Source organism: Danaus plexippus, chromosome 7 (genome assembly GCF_018135715.1).
Source record: "Danaus plexippus chromosome 7, MEX_DaPlex, whole genome shotgun sequence".
Taxonomy (NCBI): Eukaryota; Metazoa; Arthropoda; class Insecta; order Lepidoptera; family Nymphalidae; genus Danaus; species Danaus plexippus.
Genome location: NC_083541.1, coordinates 2,726,644 through 2,746,758, shown reverse-complemented (window position 1 = coordinate 2,746,758; position 20,115 = coordinate 2,726,644). Strand labels below are relative to the sequence as shown.

Sequence of the window (20,115 nt, the reverse complement as noted above, 5' to 3'; positions counted from 1 at the left end):
TTTGTTTTTTTTTTTTTTTTTTGTTAAATGAAACTCAAATATGCAATAAAAATAATTTATATAATTTGACTTAAAATATGGTAAACTCGGTAGCATAATTAACAAAATATTATAAACACTGAGAAATATTCAGCAAATATATTTTTAAAACGGCAATAAAGCATCTGCATTATTTTTTTTCTATGGGTACCTGGGGACAAGATACGATACAATAAATATATTTTATCTATAAGTTATGTCGAAGTTTCAATTACATTAAAAAAACCCGACGTCCTGCAGACGAGATGTAGAAATGAGTCAAAGCATAAAATTAAAACGCTATAATAATATTCAAATAAATTCTGAAGAACACTAACTTGTAAACACTATTATGAAATGTAAATATTTATCAAATATTTTTATTATTTTCTTTATACCTAAAAGAAATTTCAACAATACTTCAGATAATGAACTGTAATCAAAAACAAAATATTAAATTAAAAAAATATATATCATTTACATTAATAAATATAATTAACAATATCAAAAGCTATACCATCTTCGTTCAATGTCATTCCTGTAGACGAAGTCCGCTGATAGAGAGGAAGGCGAAGGCGTTGTGTAGAGCCGGCACCGGAACTAGAGTGAGCGACACGCGAGCACGCGACCTACGAGCGGCCGCCTCGCACGCCGACGACATACGACTGGGAGACGGGGAACCCCACACCTGGATACAATAGACAATATTTACTAACAGATCATTAACGTTTCAAAAATCGAAACTTACGTGACATTGGCTGAATATATACGAACATAATAAAAATGTGATATATGTATGTCGATTACAGATAATACACAACATTCATATTTATTAAGTCAAATGTTAATCGATAGCGTGATTACTAAAGTGGATACATTCGTCTAACAAATAATACCGTTGACATTGGGACAATATCCTACGATTCCAGTACGAATGAAGCCATAACAAAAAAAAAGTAGATACAATCTATAAAAATATTACTGTTATGTGAAGTAAAAAAGCACGTTCATATATTATATTAATTTCTCATACGATATTGAACCTTTAAATATCTATAAAATTCATGCTTTTTTTTTATGCCATTAAAATTGTCTCTTCCAGGTCCACTAACTCCAAGCATAGGGCAGTCGGAACGTAGCTAATAAAAACAAAAATATAGTTCGCTGATATTTAAACGATATTTGGAACCACGTTCCTTCAAAGATAAGACATGAAATTAAGGAAATAAAGTGACACGAAACAATGACGTACCTGTTTGTATAAATACATTAATTTATAACTTTTATTATGAAATTATAGAGATATATTTTTTACAAGAAACCATAATATGTCTTACCTGATAAAATATCCTGACATATAGAGCTGGTTCATCATTGGTATCATCTTTATGACAGTCGTTGAGGAGTTTTCTCAGGACGTATTCCATGACGCCCTCTAGATCCTGTATCGTCATGTGTGTGGCGCTGGCTCGGTGACGGTCGCACGACGCCGCGTCCGGGAAAGACACCTGGCACGTCGACGGACTCGAACCTGGGGGTTATTAAAGATAAATACATGGAACTAGAGCATACTTATATGGCAGAAATTATGCCCGTCGCTATATGTATATATAAATGTGTGTGTGCGTGTGTGTTGTGTGTGTGTATGAGTGCGTTTGTATTCTTTTTTTAAATATACATCACATTTAGATTGTACATAAAAAGATATTGAAATGTATTGCAGAATTGTTCTTATGAATTGAACATAGAATTTCCTATAATCAGAACAGACTGTTTAAAACAATCTATTAATATTAATTATTCTTTTTAATTATATATTTAAGGTAAAATATACAGCCACTTGCATTTCGATGCATTTATTTTTTTTAATGCCAATTGGTTATCGAGCTTAAATATAAAGCGATTTAAAATTTTACAAATGCCTGTCTTTAATATAAATTAAATGGCTTACTTAATATATATTACACATTTATGTTTGCCTGATACCTTGATTCCACCATTACAATATCATAAAACACTTATTAAATTTTATAGTATAAGAATTAGCAGCAAATCAGTTTAGGAGAATCTTAATATTCATATACACATAAAGAATACTATGATTTCACAAAAAAATATATATGAAATTGTAAACCAGTTTTATATGACTGAGTACTATGACGTCATACTGACACCATTTTTTTATATACAATAATAATATAATTGTGAAGAGGTTTGCAATTAATTAAAATCTTAGGTTTTATTAAAAAATTACAACTGATTCACATAAAGAATATTTAGCAGATTAAATTAAATGAACTATATATATTGGCAACCGATTATTAAAATGATAGATTTTGAGTTATTTCTTATTATCAATAGCAAAACGTTTATCCCTTGATAATGGGAAAGTTAATAAGAAAAATATGTGTTATGTAAAAAGTATTGTGTACACTACTTTATAGAATATTAAGTAAATTTATTATTATATAAAAAAAAAACATATATGTATATAATAATTATTTACCGGTGGAAACATAGCAGACGATAGCAGCAACAGTGTTCTCATAGTTCCATCTCCTGTTAATGGCCACCTTGTAGTCGCCCACATTACACCCGGTCTCCTCGTCTACAATATATAACACAAAACCATTAAGGTACAAGTTTATAATAATTTAACATTAAATTTATGTTAAAAAGATTTTAAAAATTGTACATTGGATAAATATATCTCTGTCTCTCCACTTGAGAACCTATAGACAAATCATTAAATAACTCCTTGGACACTCATGAAAATGACGAAATTAATTTATACATAAGATTTGAGAATTTTCTATACAACTCGCTGCTATAAGGGCGACCCTCTTTTTGCTACTTGAAAATTATATTCTTAATAACACATTATATAATGAAGATAAATCTACCATCTCGTATGTACATTCACAAAATTAAGGTATTTTATCAATTGTATATGTAAAATTCCTTATAACTACACTACTTAAAGTACTACATTTATTATAAGCTCCGATCACCGGTGTGACAAAATAAAGTAGGTATGTAAGTACATTTTATAGAAATCAAGAAGAACGACACATTTTAGAATCAGGGCATTCATAAATAAAAGGTTTTTTGGATTATAACATATAAGCCATCATACAATCAAATCTATTATTATCAGCGTGAGCCCAAGCGTGCCACTCGACGGCAGCTCCTCGTGGCAGTGCGTCGACGACTGCACACTGCACTATGGCGCCGGCCGTACGACGCTCCAACTGACGCCGGGCCTCGCGAGCGGCGCCGCGTGATGTCACATAGCACACACTCTGCGGGCGGGAAAAGGCATGCTATAATCATTCCCAATAGGTATCAAATATGTTGCCTATGATTATAATTTTTTAGAGCAGACAGTCCACAGATATTTGAGTAGTCTTCCATAACCAGCTTTAAGATCTAATTGACTAAAACTTAGCTTGAAAAAAAAAATATAATTTCAATGAATATTTATCATCATCATCGAATTTCAAAAACTTTAATTCGAATTTGAATTTCGAACGTTATTCTTTGTACCTGTACAACGCTCCGTATGTGAGCGCGGGGGTGAGCCGCACGCAGTACTCGAGTCAGATGACGCAGGGCGAGCGCACACTGCGGACGTGCCCCGCCACGACACAGACGCATACAGCCCGCCACCAGTGCTATCTGACCACACGTGCCCACTAACTCGCCCACCTTTATGATAATACCATATTTTATAATGTATTATTAGTATTTGTATTGGCATTATACATCTGAATATTCAATGTATATATTATAAGTTATAACCAGATGAAACATTGTATGAATAGCTTCAAATATTCTTTATGACATCTATTCCAAGTTTTTAATAATAATAACTTCAAAATATAATAATATATATCAATTATTTATTTATATATGTATTTTTAAAAGGATTTTTTTCAAACCACTTTTTATTTATGCCATTATGACTAGTTTATTTCAAATTACCTACGTTTATTGTTCGATATCTGAATGTACCCATTGTCGTATAGTATAGTCACTCTTTATAATCATAAAATCTCACGCAAACAATATAATGACTTCACCTGTCATAAATACAACGAACTATTAATAGTCTTGAATGATTACATTATAACTTTGTAAGATATTTGTATAAGACTGTGATTAATGTAAGCAAAATCATATATTTCACTTTGTGACTTTGTTTGTAGTTAGATAATTCTATAACGATTGAATAAAATACGATATTATTATTCAATAATAGTTTTTCTCGACATTTAGGTACAGTCTAAAATCGTATAATTTACTAATTGTAAGTATTTTATATTACCTGGATAGATTTGAGATTTTGATTTTAAATTAAAGCGATATATACCTTAACAGCTTGACTATAAGGTCCAATATTAGCTGGAGCCCAATGTGATATTCCCTGTACGTGCATCGTTGTTCGTTCCTTCAGAATTCCATCGGTTTCTTGGACATATTCGTCGTTTTTTTTGTAGGCAACCTGGAAATATATTTAGAAATAACGCATTAAATTAACAGCTGTTAGAAACATGTGAGTACAGAAAATCCATTCAATGGTACAAAGATTATGAAGTACCAAATAAAGCTATTAATTTCGGCTTCTAATTGCACAAGTCTGAACACAGCCGATATCTTAGTCAAATAATATTTTTTGTTAGCTTCTCCCCTTTTTTTCTTATTTCCGAGAGTAAACGTGGCGAGAAACGGTAGTAATCCAAATATATTAAACTTTAATCAACAAATCAGTTTAAGGAGTCTTCTAACAATGTGTCTCCATCACCTAATTTTGTCCAAAAAACAGCATCGGTCTTTCTAAAGCCGTGCACAAATAAATCTACCCCACTTTTGTATTTATTATAGTTTTTTTTCTTCAGATCAAATATACCGCAATATTTTTTCAACAAAGAGCGATTTGAAAAATATATACTTTGCTTTCCCTTAACAACCGTGGAAACTACATGCCATCACTATATTAAAAATCCAATCTGGGGATAATTTTTTTTCTATAGATAATTGTTTATAAGACACCTTTTTTTATTATTATTTCTTTTTGACGAGTGGACATTCATAGCGCCCAATGCTATATTCGTCTTTCAAACCCCTTAACTAGCTTAAATTTTGCTATAATTTTTTTAAAGGTTCAATGTGAAAATGCCATATAATGACACTTTCTTGTGGTTCTTAATGACATTGTACATAGTTTACTAAATTTGTGAATATGAAGCGGGGTTGATCTATAAATGTTTTTTAAAAATATATTAAAGAAATATACGTAAGGTTTAAAAACTGTTAAAATGAACAGGTTAGAAAAAAAAGAATAGTGTGGATACAAATTTTAAATTTGATTTTATGATTCATTTGAAAATTACCAAGACATTTAACATATTAACTAAAATAAGTTTCTTTATGCCTTTTTCATAATCACAAGCAAGATTATACATCTTCACTCTCATATAATAGTAGGATTATTTGTAAGAATTTAATATAATAATACAAAAGTTTTGTGTCTAGATTATAGAGTATTTAATTTATGTGAATTAAATTTAGGAATCACAAAATGCTATCAACTAGTTTTGTTTTTGGATAACAAAATATATTAATCTAAACATTCCATAGTAATATATTCAATTGAAAATCAAGCTAGCGTAGTATATTAGTTATAATTTCTTTATCAGATAGTAATAAAACAATGTACATGTGACCTACCCTCGTTAATTATTTTTTATGTTATTTTGTAACAACTATATACAACAACAGTTAATTGTTATGCGTTGTATGTTTTTATTAATGTTATATATAAAAAAAATAATGTCACAGAAATACATAGCACCGAAATAGAAAATGTAATGAAGGACATGTTAAAATATTTGCTCAATAAAATGTTTGCCGTTTATGAAACTTGATGGAAGATAATTAATTATTCACGAACGTTTTCATCGACTACACAATAAAATATGTGAAATACTAACAAAGTTTGTGTTGTTAGGCCTCATACACACTGGATACAGTACATTAAATAGAATTAATTAGATAGAAATAAAACGTGTAGAAAATAAAAACTAAAATCTTCCTGTGTCCGCAACCAGGTTTGATTTAATTTATTTATTTTAAACGAACAGTTTGGGTGGTGAACAACAAAGCAGAGATACGTTTAATGTAAGGAAAAATATATATAAGAAAAAAATTTGCTACCAGTTAAAGCGGTAAATTCAATGCAATTTTAATACTGAAAATTTTTTCTATTTGGTTCTTTTATTTGACAGAAACTTAAAAGCTTTTCACATATAATTATGACAAAATTTATTGTGTTGCCATAATACAAAAACTCACCCGTGAAAAATATATTGTGTTGCCATAATACAAAAATAAAACTCACCGCGTCCATTATAAGTCCGACGTCTGCCGGAAGGGGGCATTGTACACAAACTCGTGTTGGAGGATTTGGAAACGAGAAAGTCTTAACGTAGACTTCGTTCAATTCGTTGTATTCCTCCATAGACCTCATGTAAATGTTCACAGAACATATGTGTTGCAGTTCAAGATTCACTGATGTTAGTAAACCTGAAATATTACAAATATATATAAGATTCAATACTACATAGGTTACTTTACATAATTGTCCTGTTTTTGAGGTTTTTTGACGAGGATAAAATTGAATATTTTGAAATATATAATGAATTTTTTTTTTAATATTACCTTTAGAAACAAACATCTCTTAATTTAAGGCGATAATCATTAAATGACATTAAAAAAATTCTTCCTACTATCATTTTGCTTCTGGGTTACAAAAATCCGTCCTAAAATAAAATTACTAGTTTTTGGGATATCACGGACAAACAAACGGAACAAACGCGTGCAAGATTTAATATTTAACATATTAATAGAATAAAACCCGAGATTATAGAAATGTCTAAATATATGTTATGAAACCTTTTTTATAATTCTAAGATGTATTAGATGTTAAGAAAAAACTTTTCGGTTTTAAAAATAATAAAATGTGAGATGGAGAACTTATAAATTGTCGTTCACTAGATCAAAATGCACAACAAAATGTGTGTACATACATTAGCAAATAAATAGCAATAAATTATGTAAACTGAGACGCAGACATTGCAACGAGATATCACAATTGATTTGTTAGTCACAGTGGCATCTTCGTAGTTTATATAAGCCTTGTCGCGTCATACATTATTTAATGAACTCGAAATTATCCCGTCAAAGATAAAAACAAATATTTTTTTATCTCTGATCGATCGTGATAACATGCCAGTAACTATCGTAAAACTTTAAACAAGTTTACCTACTAATGAGTTTTTTCATAGCGTCCTCCGTTGCTAAGGTCGTGTCTACACCGTCGCCGACAACACCACCGATAAAGTACCAGCCTTGTTTACCGCCATATATAGACCTATGGTCTTTTACGGGATGCATCTCGCTGGCGTCGTGTACTTCGTCGTAGTAGTAACCACCTTCTAAACTATCAGTGTAGTTTTGACTGTCGGTAGTATCCAAATCCACTTCGTTGTCACCAGCGTACGTTAGTAGGGGATTCTGATCGTTCTGCTTGATCTTCTCCTCCTGCTCTAGCATCTCTATAGATTCTATTTCCGTCTCGCTCAGTTCCACATCACTTATATCACTAAATACTGTATCGCTCAAATCTTTTACAAAATCTAATGAGTTTTTAACAATTGGAGGTAGTTTGATTTTCTCGTCGTAGTTCTCCTTAGTTTCTAGATGCAATTTTAAATTTAAATAACCGACAGAGGCCACAGGGTCCTCGCTATGTATCACCATTTGCTTTTCATCTCTGATGACAAACGAAATATATAATGTTATTGATAGATATTTTAATTCTAATACTTAAAGGTGTAAAATTCAATCGCTATAGCTTGTTACTTTGATATTAATTTAAAATATAATAATTTCGAGTTGATATAACTAAAATAATAACCAAAAAATACATATAAATAATTTCTATCACATTATGGTCATGGCTTCAGTTTTGGTGCCTTTCATCTTAAAGTTATCTCACTGAAAATAGATTAAAATAAGTGTCTTATTTGTAAGCAGGCTGAACATTAATAGTTCTGCCTTTTAACGAAATTATGTTATAAATATCTTATGTCATAACTAAATCGTACTCTAGAATATTTATTTCGCTGTATGTTTGAGAACAGGTTTATTATTTTTATCTAATTTATCATTCTAATTAACCAAGCATCCATAATGGTACACATGTTATAACGGTTTCAATGTAATTCAAATTTCATTCAAGACAAAGACTTGGCCAAGAGCGAGTATTACATGAAAATCACTTACATAACTAGTTTCTTCTTAAACAGAGGACAGTCGAGTGTAAATGTTTCGTATTCACCGCCCTCCCCGCAAACGTTCAGACCGTACTTCTCTTTCATGACTAGCAGATGAGGCTGAATGTCCTTGATGGTCATACCTAGATGTATTCTTGGATCCAGACCTAGGGCTGCCACCTACATTATCGTATAAATTTAATTAAACAATAATTATCGTTTTTTTTTTTTTTAATTTACATTTATAATGAAGTAAAGACAACTAGGCTCGAACAGATAATTTTTTTTTTAATTAGTTTATTGACGCGATTTTGGTCTATGGTTTGATGTTGCACACAAACACTATGTCTGCTATAGTATATAATATAAAAAGTTTTATCTAAAATATAAATTTCTCATTCCTGGTTATCAAAGCAAGTATCATATAAGAAACTAAGTCACTAAATCTCAAAAATAATTATGTATGTATTATATAACACATGTTAACATTAAGATAATAGATTAACACAACTGCCATTAACATATAAACAACATTTGACATTGTATGAACTTTACAAATTTCTTATCTGAGATATGTTCACAAATCAAATAATATTTTAAAACAATCGTTTTCAGTCTATAGTATAAATCTGTTTGAATCGTGAGAACATTAGTAATTCCGATATAAGTTCAATCAGAACGCTTAACTATAATTAGACAAACATATCATGTGTTTTTGTTTGTTACCTTAATAATGATGGCTTCCACTCCACAATTTATCATCTCTTGTAATAGTTCTTTCTGATTCCTTCTCCATAAATATGCTAGAGATATTAATCCGAGTCTTTGACATCTAAAATTAAATGTCGTAATGAAGCTTTGAGTTCATAAAATAATTTAACAGATTTTATTACAGTAATCTTAATATTAATGTGTAATATAAAATATAATATAGTTTCCCGTTCTTTAAACATATAACTATGTTGGTATGATGATATTGAATTCATATTTTATATAAAGGAATATTACAAATACACTTTTACATATAACGCTACATTAGTAATTAAATTTTGATTACTTATTATTATTTGTATTAACTTTATGGCATGTCACTTTTATTATTCTTTACAATGGCAAAAATAGTTGAAAGATTTATTCTTTACATTAATGTTATCAGAAGAAACCTCTCAGCATTCCATGGATTCACCGTGCGGGTGCCGGGTCCATTGCTTTGCAGGGAGAGGAGCTTCAACAGTGCCTGGGACTTGCGACCCAGGTGTAGGTTTAAAGGGCCCCTATCTAACGCACGTTAAACGCTCACCTCCACTGTCCAAGCTCCTCTCTCTACCTAACCAAATATGAAACGAACTTGCTAGGGTTGCCTTCGACGTACATTCCAAGAATGAACTAATGTTAGTTCTTGACAGGCCTAAGTCTTGTATTATAAACATAAAACTGTATTTCGCTCCTTAATAAAATATACTCACACATTCTCAACTCTGATTCTTTGGTAATCTGACAATATGGCACCACAAGCAACTGCCTCTATATCAAGTTCATTCTGAAACATAAATAACTTAAATACTATTCACAATTCAGAAAAATAATATAGTTATTAATTTTACCTTAATTCTAGAAAGTAATCTAAACAAATCTTCAACTTCATCATTATCAGTTGGTTTATAGTATCGGCCCTGATCTATAGCTACCCCTGATATAGCTTCCCTGTACAGTGGTAAGCCCATAGCTTCAGCATACAACTCTATACCTTGATGACCAACCGTCTGATACATATAGCTATCCAGTTCATCTACAATAAATGTTTACTTTAATACAATCATGAATATCAACAAATCAATTAATAATAGAAATATTATTTTTATCTCTATATAACAAGCAATTAATATAAACAAATCAATACAACAATAATGAAAAAGAAAAACAAAACATGTACTATATTTATGTAATTGAAATCCGAGATATCTAAATCAGTGTATAAGACAATAGTAACCTTTATGGGTCGGTTGGAGGTTGGCCAGGGCTACGATCGTGTGCCCGGCGTCGACACACTGCATCATGTTGTAGCAGCTGTCCTTTCCACCACTAATCAAGGCAACCGTCCTCATTTTTGTATAAAACGCAGTTAAACAAATAAAAAATTATATTAATTACATAACAATCATAATAGCTATATTGTGCGAAAACAATAATTTCACAATGCGGTATTCTTCACAACAGCACCATTATTTATATATTGTATGATTTGTCTTCCACTTTGGCTTACTTCATTTTAAGCTTGCGAAGACACTAACAAGCAACATAGTTAATATCAATATTAAGATAACATTATTTAATTAGAAGAAAATAAGAAAAATCTCCTACTCGGGTTTATCAGAATGACATTTTTGTCACTCATCATCATGAGCTTGTGTCATCGGTCATTGTCATGATGACATTTAAACATGTTCAAAAATATGTCAGGGTGAAAGTTATTTCCATTTTTTTAAAGGGTAACCAAGAATATAGTAAAAATAAATATATATTGTTTCAAAGTAGTCATGTCTAAGAATATAAACTGAAAAATTTCTTTTGTTTATTTACTTTGGCTTTTTAAAAAGCTAGCAGTCTTTTGCTTTTTAATTAATATAATTAAATTTTATCTTAAAATTCATCTTTAAACTTTTAGAACATACAACTACAATATAATCTTACATTTGTTTTTGAATACATTTTTTAACTTTCTATGTATCTCAAAACTATTTATCTTCTTAAATTCATTTAAAATAATACGACGAATATAGGCAGACAAGTTTTTCATACAACAATTTTACCATAGATTTTGAAAAATTCCTTAAAATAAAATTTTGCTAACTTATAGTTAGTTGTTTTTAATTAGTAATATGTTTCTAAATTGTATTAACTAATCTGAGTTCTTTATTTACTTGTGTAATTAATTCATTCTTTGTATCCTTATCAAACTAAAAGGGTGCCGCAGTATATAATATTATACTGGAAAAATACGAAGTGCGCCTTTTTGTGCGATTATAAATAACTTGGAAAAAGATATAAAATATAATAAGTACTTGAATTTTGTTGGAAATTATAGAATATAAATTAATCAGCGTTTGCTTGAAACTAATAAAAAGCGCAAAAAAATAAGTTTTTTTCAAATTCATATAATATGTTTGTCAAATCATCTTGTTGAGCCTGTACATAGAATGTTGCCGTCTATAAAAAAAAGAATAAACATATTTTTATTGATATATAAGACGATTAATAAGTATATAATTAATAAATTTACCATTTATAATATAATACTAAAGTACATATCTGTTTTTAAATGTCCAAACATAATTTTTACGTGGTTTAATGTACATATAAAATTTGTCAAAAGTGAATGCCTTAAGTACAGGCGCCATGAAATGAACTATTAAACCCATAGGTAGGTTTGTCAATTATTGATGCGGTGGTTTGAATCACGTTTGAATTGAAGTGCGAAGCTTCGTATATAGTTTAAGTAATCATTTATTGACGGTGTTAAATATAATTCATCAATGAACTAGTTATTTGTGTAAAATTGAGTGAAACAAGTGTGATTAAGTGCAAAACGTATAATCATGGTCTTGGCTGAAAGAAATAATGATGTTCGAAACGGCAAGCGTTCGAGAGGACCAAGCCCGAATGGCCATGGTAGCCCTGATTCTAGCTCCGAGGATGAGAATGGTATGATATGGTTTTCGATGGATCCGTTTTTATTTTGAGAATACACTGTGTTAAATATAACTTGTTCTTGACTACATCTTAATGTTTGGTGCCGTCTTATCGAGTGTATCTAAACATATTCAGAGTATAAAAATTTTCCTTTTAAATTGTGATTAACAACTAACTCGTCGATTTTACTGCCTCATATGTACAATTAACAAATCACACCATGCTTTATATTTATGCTTCCATTCATTTGCTTTCATGCTGCCTTCATCTCATCAAATCGTCATGTTACAACAAAACCAAGCAGTAGTGCCATTTGCAGCTGAAAAAATAAGGGTTGGTCGAGATTATCAGGCTGTGTGTCCAGAGTTGGAACCTCTGGAGCAAAGAAGACCTGATCAGATTTCGGATAGAGCTCTTTTAGTTTGGTCACCTACATGTGACATATCTGATACCAAATGTGAGTGTTTGGTACATATTTTGCATTAGATAATTATTACTTTATTTTACATTTGAAATCTTTCTGTGGTTTAATGGTTTTAGTGGATGAGTACATAACAACAGCTAAGGAAAAATATGGATACAATGGTGAACAAGCTCTTGGAATGTTGTTCTGGCACAAACATGATCTCAATAGGGCTTCAATGGACCTTGCAAACTTTACACCTTTTCCAGATGAATGGACAGTGGAAGACAAGGTGTTATTTGAGCAGGCTTTCCAGTTTCATGGCAAGAGCTTTCATAGAATAAGGCAAATGGTACAATAATACTCTTAAAATGTTATCAGTGTTAGTATTAGACGGTTATTAAAATATTCCTCTGATAGTTGCCAGATAAATCAATTGCATCATTAGTGAAGTATTACTACTCATGGAAAAAGACAAGAGCTCGTACATCGTTGATGGATGTTGTGAGTGAGGGCCGTAATGCTGCAGGATCAGGAAGTGGCAAAAGGGATTCCGGTGCTGGTTCTGAACCTGGTGGTTCAGATAAAGATTCTGACAATGATGAAAAGGTATGTTCCATTTTCTTCAATATTTCATTTGTTATGCTTTTGTACATTGACTCCTTTTTTTATGTATGCTATCATTGAGTATCAAAATTCAAACATTTGCTACTTATAGTGTATCTGGATTGTCCAATGATCATTGCCCTTTATCCTGGGTTGCAAAATAGGAATGCAGAGTAGATTATAACATAGTATAGAAACATTCAAGCATTCAAACAAAAACATTGTTAAGTTATTTGTATATTGCTCTGGCGCATTAATGCTGGTTATATAGTGATGTGGTTGGTGTTTGGTATGACAGAAGTGGACGTTACACCGTGGTGTAGTACGTGGTGGGAACTGTGGGATCTCGCGCGCCGGTTTAGAGGTAGGTCGGCTATATATATTGGTGTCCATCTTGATGTTATACAGCATTTTTTGTTTGTGGTATATCCTCGTCCTGAATACCCCGCAATGTTTGGTAGACCAGCAATTTTAATGAAGTCGTAATCATTTTGACCATTGGTGTGCATCCGTTTCTATATGTCGTAACTATTGTTGCTATTATCAGAACTTACAAACATTCTCGTTCATACAATGGCATTAAAAATGCCACACATCAAATTCAGCCTTTAAATATATTATTTGTATGTCTATAGTTATTTGAACTGCTTCTTCTAGTGGTGTGATATGTGAACTGGTTTTAATTCTCTTTAAATGTTTCTGTGGAATAGATAACATGGTTAGTCAATTCAACTTATTAATGTTAATTATATTCAAATAGCTACTTTTTTATTTTATTTTTGTCGCCTTCTTTATAGTTTTGCTTCTTCATAAAGTACAACTGCTCTGCATTTTTATTAAAAAATACCATTGACTGCACTCACACAATGTGATGAATTTATTTCTTCTCATATGAATATAATTATAGCATTTAAAAAAATTGTGCTTCATTAAAAAATATTACCTTTGTAAATGAATGCTTTTTGAGCTTACATTTTATGTGTAATTGTGTATAAGTATGTAAAGGCTCTATTTACTAAGGATAAGGATTCTGTTTTACAACAGTTAGCACTTCCTTGCCTATTCCCATATTCACCTCAATATTCCATGCATGCTTCCTTTAACAGCCCCTTTAATTTTTGTTGTAAATGTGTGCAGAATATATTTTTTATTTTCTAATTCATAACGGGTTTTTAAAAGAAGTGTGTGAGAAGTTGAGTCCTATTCGTGCTAGGCAAGGATTTTTACTGTAAGATATAACGAGTGTGGCCGATTAGGTGTAAACTATAGTGTAGGATCGGTCAGTTTAGTGTTAAACGGTCGATATAGCGGCCGATTATGAAATCGGTGATATCCGTCATCTAAAGTGTCTATTGGGGTTTAGGGTGACGGAGGCGATGGGGGCAAGTGGTGCACCGTGTGCGGCATTCTGTGCTCCCAGACCACGCCGCACAACTCGCACAAGTTGTGTCAGGCATGCCTCGTGCACGCCAGGTCGGTAAACAATTTGCGATCTTATATAACACATGCATTTATACGGGAATGACATAAATATAACAAAACTTTCCAGTAAAATAATAGCTTAATACGCGGTATGGCGTGAGTAGCTTTGATTTTCCGATGTAGTTGTCAGTGAATATAAGACGAAGTAGTGTACGAGGATGGTTCAGACGTGAATCATATGGGGGGGTTGTATCTGAAATGGGTGATGCAGACGGACGGGCAGTATGCGACCTCTGTGCGGGCCTTCTGGGAGACGAGGTGCGGGCAAACAGCAGCGTTACAAGCATCGCCTGCCTCGTGGCATTTACATCAACCACGACGATCTGGTTGCCATGGCGACGGGGCCGCAACCCGGCGACCGCAACCACAACCAGAACCAGAACCAGGGCGAGGCTGTGCTCAGAGCAATGGACAGAGAGATTATATCGCTGAAGAGACAAGTAAGATGCATCACAACCAGCCATGACGTAGAGCATTCACCCTTACACAGACGCTTTTAACGTATACTAATGTGTGATGTGATGTGGATGAGAATAATTATGTGATGACTGTAGTATTGATCTACATTTACAGTACACATGTTATTAGGAGATTAACGAATTTATTCTGCACACATTACATAGTTATTTTATTATTTTTTGTATATTTTTTTAGCTATCGAGAACGTTAAACACAGAAAGAGTCCTGCGGTTCTTGATTAGATTTATTTTGGATAATCCAGATATGCACCCTCCCATCCAGCCTAGCATATAGCTGTATTAAGGCCTAGTTGAGGAAACAGATTTAGCAGATTCTAATATAAATATTACACAGGTTCAACAAAACAAGCAGCAATTAAGTGCATTGAAGCGTAAAGTTGGTGATACCGGAGTAGAGGAGCTTAGACCTGGCGAACCACCCGCCAAGATTAACTCCAGGTGGACCAACGACGAACTACTAATGGCAGTGACGGCTGTTAGGAAGTATGGTATGATATTAAATTATCACTCTATCATTAATGTTTAATATTCTGTCGGAATCTTAAATTATACTCAAGCAATTTTAAACTAGCGTTTAGTTTATCACCTCGACTTAGCTATTATATGTTTTTTTTAAATACTTCTGTAAGAATTAATATGTATTATAGGCAAGGATTTCCAAGCGATTGCAGAAACACTCGGAACAAAGACGGAATCCCACATTCGTACATTTTTCATTTCTTACCGCCGTCGATACAACTTGGATGCCGTGCTCAGAGAGCATGAGGCAGACAGACAAAATGAAAATCATATACAACCAGGTAACTTATTCATATACTCAATAGTTTTACTTCGTAATTTTATCAAATGTTATCATTAAAGCAACATATATTGGATAATTCTATTTGCTTTGTAACCTTATGTAATAAACATTTCATAATATTTGCCTTAACTAATATACACATACAAATCTATCTAAATCTAAGTATGTATGTTATTTTGATGAGAATAACTTTTCTGTTAATGGTGAAATTATGGTAAAAGTTTTTTTACATATTCTACACTATACATCCTTCCCTGTTTACAAATGCATATGTATAAAGGTCTGCTTCTAAATAAAATGACTGCTTCTAAAAATAACACAAACAAGCCTATTGTGTCTGTTATTTTTCGTACAAACTATATATATAAAATACACTTATAAACTAACTGTTTGTTAGGCACAACAAGCACAGAGTCGAATGAAAATGATGTTGACAATAGTAATGCCAACAATGGAACCGGATCACCACAGACTAACGCTAAGGATGAAAAGGTAACCGATACAGTTTATTAATAATAATTATATGAAAAAATTTCGCGGGTACCTACGCATTTAAAATTACACTATGTTTTTCGGACGTACTGCGCGGTTTTATCATTTTACAGATAAAAAGACTAACTCACTGACACTTTATTAAAAATCGTTTAGTATACACGAAAAGACTTTCACATTTTAATCCATAATTTAATTGTATTAGTTGTAAAACAATCTGTTATTAAGAATTTATAAATTTGTAACTAATAATTAAAATTAAGAAAAATATAATTATACAATAACATTTACCAGACAGAGGTAGATAGTGAGGGAGTAGCAATCGGAGCGTCAGCTGAACAAGGCGGGCCGCCCACCACGCCGCCAAAACACAAGCATGCTAAGTGATTATCGCCCACCACGCCGCCTAAATACGGGCACGGAAAATGATTTGTCCATATGTATATAAGCACATTATATTCTATGAAGGAATATGGTTAATGTTTAAAATACATGATACTTGTATATATGAGAAATGCATTATAACTTCAATCTCATTGCTCTATGTTCACAGATCACACAAATAAATCTAGTAAATATCATTTATGTACAAGCTAGGCAGGCTGCCATGACATTAAATTTTAAAGCATATTTTTAATTTAAATTTAGTGTCAATAATGTATAAGTTATAAAGTTATGAAATTATTGAAATTATAAGAAAAAACCTTTGGTATTATTTTAATTAATGTTTTTAGTATAACATCTATTCGTCATTACGATTTAAATAATCTTAGTATGTACATAAATCGGAATATTGTGTAAGAAAAAAATATAATTATACTTTATCTTATTTATATAAACATCACAGTTCTGCTTCTTGTTTCATTTTCAATTATTTGTCATAACTTGTTACACTCGGAAAATAGAGAATTTTTTTTCATATTTTTTTTAAATCACAAAAAAAAATTCCATGTTTTTTTTTCTTTTACTAAAAATATAATAGATGAAGTATAATTATAAATATACAATAACAGTTGAAATGACAACAATATATAAGTTGACTGAGTATTTTGGGTGTAATTGATTTCTCTAGTTACGTTTCGTTAGCCCTGTAAGTATTAATGTTTTGATGTATCTGACATACATTCTAAGAACATGTATAGTATATTAAAATTTTGATCATTAAAGAAATTTTAACTTGGAGTCCTCGAACTCGCTGTATAAATGATTAAATTCAAATTCATATGATCGGAATAAAAGTCCGCCAGCGCGCCCCCGCAGAGACGGTGTTTACACTGTACGGGGAAACATGCCATTTGTATGAGATTTTCGGTTTTCAATTGGATTTATTTACATGTTTATATGCTTGTAAATTGCGTAGGTTTTATCGATGTAGATTTAAATTTATAAATAAAATATAATTATCCATAAATAATATTGATTGATGGTTAGATGACACATGTTAAGAGAGCTGGTGCGTAAGCAAACATGGTATACGCTTTAGGAGTGAAAGATACATATGAGTGTAAATAAAGTAACATTATTATTAAGGCTTCTATATGATAGATGTTTGAAATTATATAAGGTTGGTTGAATTATGCAATATTTTCCTATACTTAGATAGATATCAACAGTACGTCGAGATAAATTGTGCCTGATTCAATAAAAAGCAATACGCCTAAATAACCATTTGTAATGTCCTTTGCGATGTAAATATTTGAATAGGATTTATAGTTTGTGATAAATATATTATGTGATTACCATACTGAATAGATTTAGTGTGTAATTTTTTTTTTTATTGACTGATATTTTTGTTATGGCGGGAATTATGCGCTGTTCTGTGGCATATTCAAATAAACAGAATCGGAATATGCTGAGTGTGCTTAAAATTCAGTATCCAAAGCACTATTAATTTATTTGAAAAATTAAATAAAAATTTACTCCGATATCATTTATATAACTCGACTGGTTTACAAATCGGATTTGAAATTTTAATTGTATATATTGTGTAAGCTTCTTTAAAAAGATATGTATATAATTATGATGTACGATTTGTACTTGGTAATATATTTTGCTGTTTGTAAATCCAGTGTTTTTAATAATATCAATACGGATTTGTTTCTGGTGTGGGCTTAATTTAAGGTCTACTTTATTTACGATATGAATAATTGATAATTTCTAATTCGCCTTACACATACGTCACATATACTCGCATGCTATTATATATAACTAAATGATTTTATAAAACTTTTGACATACGACGTTATTTCTAAGGTAGAAATTGTAATGATAATGTCCAGTTGCTTTTAGCGAGACTAGCAAATAAGGGTTACAGAGCGACCGACTCGGAATTAACTTTACAAGACTCGTTTAAGACGAAGAAAAAAAAATGCAAAAATTAAAACCTATCAAGATGCAATGAAATAAATAAATACCTGACATAAATAATATATTTCATATAAATCAAGTTTAAAACACTTTCCATTACTTGGAAATCTTTTATGTGTTATGAACTTAATTTCTTTGACAACCAAATGATCATTAAATACATCTTATGGGTTTTGAATTTTGCAATTCTATTTGAAATAAACATGTTAGAATATGTCACAATAATTTCAATCAATTCGAACGTGCACGTTTAGGGGGAGTGTATTATGTGTACTTTAGTGTACTATAATTTATGATATATTTTTTTTATCAACACAAATTATAGATTAGATTGATTATATAGACGACATATATTGACGGTATTTTTCTACACTTAAAAGACATCTCGATGAATAAAGAACTTCAATCACTAGCATAGAAAGTTATTGTTAGAATTAAAATATATATATAGGTCTTAAGTTCCTTATTCACTTGTAATGGATCCTAATATAATTATTGCTAGTTTTAATATGTACATCACTGATAAGATGATCATGGTTATACAAAGATGTGGTTACCGATATTATAATCGTTTAGGAACTACTGTAGAATCAATCATGGTATCACTATTAAATTCTAAAATGGCAACATTGATTTCTATATTAAAAAAAAAAAAACAATCCGCCTAAATTTGCGTTAGCAATCTTTTAAAAATTATATGTATATTTGTAAGTTTTAATCTGTACTGTAGCAGTGACTACACTGTCCTTACATCTATTCTATATTTTTTAACTACCTATTTAGTTTATTATTATATTTTATTAAGATTGATATTAATCGTAAAATTCATGCTTCTGATTACAATTACTTAATATTATAGAAGCGTGCTATCAATGGCGACAATCGTATTATGGGATTTTAATTATAGATAATTTGGTGTTTCTCTTAAAAGTTAAATATGTTAATGAAGTATAAAATTACACAAAAAAAATAAATATAATAATAATATTATTATTTTAAGTATCGGTTGATGGGTTTTATTTAATTTAGTGTTTTTGTAAATATTGAATATTAATTCGCACGTCCAAGGCTAGACGACCGGCTCTAACGGACAACGGCTAGTTTAAATTAGTTTATTTGATGTGGCACACTTAAACCTAAATGCTCCAAAGAAATCCACACAATGAAGTCATCTTATTTATTGATGCTAATTAGAGCTAGTAGAAAAATTTGTTACAGAATTAAATTATTTTTATTAGTGTATTGTGTTCTGTATATTAAGCGTATTGATAATTTTAGTTAATGAAGTGTTCGTTTATCAATAAGTTAAGCTCAACCTGCTGCTTGGACATCTGGCAGTGCTTTTATAAATTTATTGTTCTCTGTATTTCCAACATTCGTAATGTTTGAATTAAGGATATTCAATAAACATAAGTATATATTATTATGATATTTTATTTG

General features: G+C 31.0%; 2 protein-coding genes across 5 annotated transcripts; one reads left to right on the top strand and one right to left on the bottom strand.

Moving 5' to 3' along the window:
- Positions 1-41: 41 nt before the first annotated feature.
- Positions 42-10,742, bottom strand: LOC116770905 (uncharacterized). Its single transcript, XM_061520899.1, has 14 exons — positions 10,345-10,742; positions 9,959-10,143; positions 9,821-9,894; positions 9,081-9,186; positions 8,365-8,534; positions 7,347-7,852; positions 6,419-6,603; positions 4,391-4,522; positions 3,565-3,726; positions 3,155-3,320; positions 2,525-2,626; positions 1,356-1,549; positions 536-706; positions 42-190 (listed from the first exon to the last, which is right to left on the bottom strand). Exons 1-13 carry the CDS (start codon positions 10,457-10,459, stop codon positions 551-553), a joined length of 2,253 nt encoding a protein of 750 aa, XP_061376883.1. The 5' UTR covers positions 10,460-10,742; the 3' UTR covers positions 42-190; positions 536-550.
- A 1,005-nt stretch (positions 10,743-11,747) lies between these two features.
- Positions 11,748-20,098, top strand: LOC116770735 (REST corepressor 1). 4 transcript variants are annotated; one of them, XM_032662329.2, is made up of 11 exons: positions 11,748-12,056; positions 12,364-12,501; positions 12,585-12,799; positions 12,868-13,056; positions 13,352-13,417; positions 14,417-14,526; positions 14,747-14,975; positions 15,349-15,502; positions 15,662-15,814; positions 16,214-16,308; positions 16,603-20,098. In XM_032662329.2, the coding sequence occupies exons 1-11, from the start codon at positions 11,951-11,953 to the stop codon at positions 16,693-16,695; spliced, it is 1,548 nt and encodes a 515-aa protein (XP_032518220.1). In that variant the 5' UTR covers positions 11,748-11,950; the 3' UTR covers positions 16,696-20,098. The 4 variants fall into 4 exon arrangements, with proteins under 4 accessions (XP_032518220.1, XP_032518222.1, XP_032518219.1 ...); XM_032662331.2 differs by having other exon boundaries at positions 12,349-12,501; positions 16,607-20,098; XM_032662328.2 differs by having other exon boundaries at positions 12,349-12,501.
- The last annotated feature ends 17 nt before the right edge of the window (positions 20,099-20,115 follow it).